This window comes from Passer domesticus, unplaced genomic scaffold (assembly GCF_036417665.1).
Source record: "Passer domesticus isolate bPasDom1 unplaced genomic scaffold, bPasDom1.hap1 HAP1_SCAFFOLD_376, whole genome shotgun sequence".
Classification (NCBI taxonomy): domain Eukaryota; kingdom Metazoa; phylum Chordata; class Aves; order Passeriformes; family Passeridae; genus Passer; species Passer domesticus.
Window position 1 is genome coordinate 1 of NW_026990156.1, and position 2,500 is coordinate 2,500.

Sequence of the window (2,500 nt, forward strand, 5' to 3'; positions counted from 1 at the left end):
CCGCCGCGGCTGCTTTCCTCCCCGCCCTCCCCCGGCTTGCGCCGGTCTGCCGCCGGTCCGTCCCCGCCGGAGGGTGGCGGGGCGGCCGGCCCCGAGCCTTCGGCCGCCGCGGCCGGCGCCGCCGAACGCCGGTCGCCGGTGCGCACGCGGGCGCCCGAGCCCGGCTCTCTCCTCTCGGTGCGCGAGAGCCGCCCGGGTGCCGGGAGGGAGGGGTGCTCGGCACGGCCCCTCCCGGAGGCGCGCCGGCCCCCGCCCTCGCTCCTTCGCCCGTCGAGCGACGGCCGGCCGTCCGGCCGTCGCACTCGTCGGCGGCCGATGGCGACCGGCGAGGGACCGGGTGGCGAGGCCGCCTTCGGGGCCCGGAGGAGGCGGCTCCTCCGGCCCTTCCCGCACCGGGGAGCGGGCCTTTCGCCGGCCGGCGAAATCCCGCTCTCGGGCCCAGCGGCCCCTCGCGCAGCGGAGGAACTCCAAGGGCCGAGCCCCCGGGCGTTCCGGGGCGCGTGCGCGCTCCCCTCGCGTGCGACCCGCCGCCGGGCTGGTGCGGCGGCGGCGGCGGCGGTGGCGGCTTCGGTCGTCCCGTCGCCGGCGCCGCGGCCTCCCGGCGGGGTCGGCCGAGCGTGCTCGGTGGTCGGGCCGCGTCTCCGCGCCGGCGGGGCGGCCCGAGCCGCGGTCGTCCTCTCGGGCGCAGCGCCGGGCTACTGAGGGAGACCCCGGGCCCCGAGAAGGACGCCGCGGTGGTGGCGGCAGATGTCGGGCGCGCCCCCGCCGGTGGACGCTCCCCCGAGGGCGGCAGCGGGAGAGGCACCCCGGCGGGGCCATGCAGGTCGTCTCCCTCGCCCCAGGGCCAGGTACCTAGCGCTCCGCGCCTCGGCGGGTCCCCAGGTTCCCTCGGCGTCGTCAAACGCCGCGGGGGCCGAAAGGGGCCCGCCGGGCCGGGCGGCGGTTTAAAGACTCGGGCGGCTCGGCGCGCCCCGCCGCGGCGGCGGCGGCGGTGCCGGCGGCGGCAGGCGTGCGCCGGGCGGTGGCGCGGCGCCACTGAGGGGTGGGGAGCCGCTCCCGCCGATCCCCTGCGGTGGTGTCCGTTGCCACCGGCCGCGCGCCCGCCGCCGCCGTCGTCTCCGCCGCGCGCGCGGGCGGCGGGTAACCGCGCCGCGCCGGGGAGGGGCGCCCTGCCCCCCCCTCTCTGCGGCCCGGCCTCGGCGGAGAGGCCGCGGCGCGCGGTCGTGCCGCGGGGCCGGCCGACCCGCTCCCCTCGAAACCGGGGCGATGCCGGCAGAGAGCGCGCGCTCTCTGCCTTTCCTCAGCCGCGGGGTTGCGGCCGCCGGCGCCCGCCGCGCTCTCTCCTTGGCCGCTCTCTCCTTGGCGCGGCCGTGCCTCTCCCCTCGACGGCCTTCTCCTCGAACGCACCGGCGGCGCCGTCCGCCGGACGTCCCCGGCCCGACCGCCCCCCCACCCCGTCTGGGGCGAGCGCTCGGCGGTGCCTCCGTCGGCGGAGGCCCGCGAGCGCGGGCGGCCCCGTGCCGAGCGGCGGCGTCGCCGCTCGGCGAGTGTCCCCCCCTCCCGCCCGGGGGGGCGGGGGCGGCCTGCCGGGCGGCGCCCTCCGGCGCCGTCGGCCGTCCCGGCCCGGGCCTCACCCGTCGCGTTCCCGTCGCCCTTCCCGGCCGCGTGTGGGCCGAAGGGAGGGCGTGCGGGCAGCCGCGGGGGCGCTTCCCCGCCCGGTCTCCGCGTGGGAGCGCGGCGAGCGGGCGTTGCCCCCCGGCTCGGCGCCGTACGCCTTCCGCCGGGCGCGTGCCCGGGGGAAGGGGCCCCGACGGCGCGACGCGGCTGCGGTGGGCCCGGCAGGGCGGCCGCGGCGGCGGCGGGTCCGCCGCCCGGCCGGCCTCGGGCACCCGCGGCGCCGGCTCGGGTCTCGGTGGCGTCCGCCTCCGGCACCGGCGACGGGGTGCGGCCGCCGGTCGCTGGCCTTTCCGACGGGAGCGGTTCCCGCGGGGGGCGCGCCGGCGGTGCGGTCGTCGGCGCGTGCCGTCTCGAGCGTTGCAAGGCCGCTGGGGAGAGCCGGCCGCGCCGCGGCGCGGCGAAGGGGAGCCGGCGCGTGCGGGGGCCGACGGCCGTCGTGCCCCCGGCCGCGTGTGCGTGTGTGTCGTCCCGTGCAATCGAGGTCGGGCGGGCCGCCGTGCCCCCCGCGGTCCGTCGCGCGCCGTGCTGGCCCTCCGCGCGGAGGCCGGGCCGAGCCCGGGCGCCTGGGCCGCCTCCGAAGAACGGCACACGAGGCGGCGTCTCCCTTTGCGGGGGGAGGCGGTCGGGGGCGCGGGTCCCCCCGCCTTTTCGCCGGCCTTCGGAGCGTTCCGTGGGCCTTTTTTTTTTTTTTTCCTCCGTTTGTTTGTGCTCGTACGGTCGAAGCCAGGCCGCGCGCCCGCGCGTCCTCGGCGCAAGAGAAAGGGGCCGCTCGGCGTGAGCGGTCCCGGCCCCTCCGCGCGTGCGGGGTCGGTGCCGAAAGCCA

At 81.6% G+C, this 2,500-nt stretch overlaps 1 protein-coding gene across 1 annotated transcript in view; it reads right to left on the reverse strand.

Moving 5' to 3' along the window:
- Window positions 1-897: 897 nt before the first annotated feature.
- The window catches only part of LOC135292627 (basic proline-rich protein-like), a 4,621-nt gene continuing 3,018 nt past the window's right edge, over window positions 898-2,500 (reverse strand). The window contains exon 5 of the mRNA XM_064406768.1: window positions 898-2,281. Within this exon, the coding sequence (XP_064262838.1) occupies window positions 898-2,281 (1,384 nt within the window). The remainder of the gene's footprint in view (window positions 2,282-2,500) is intronic.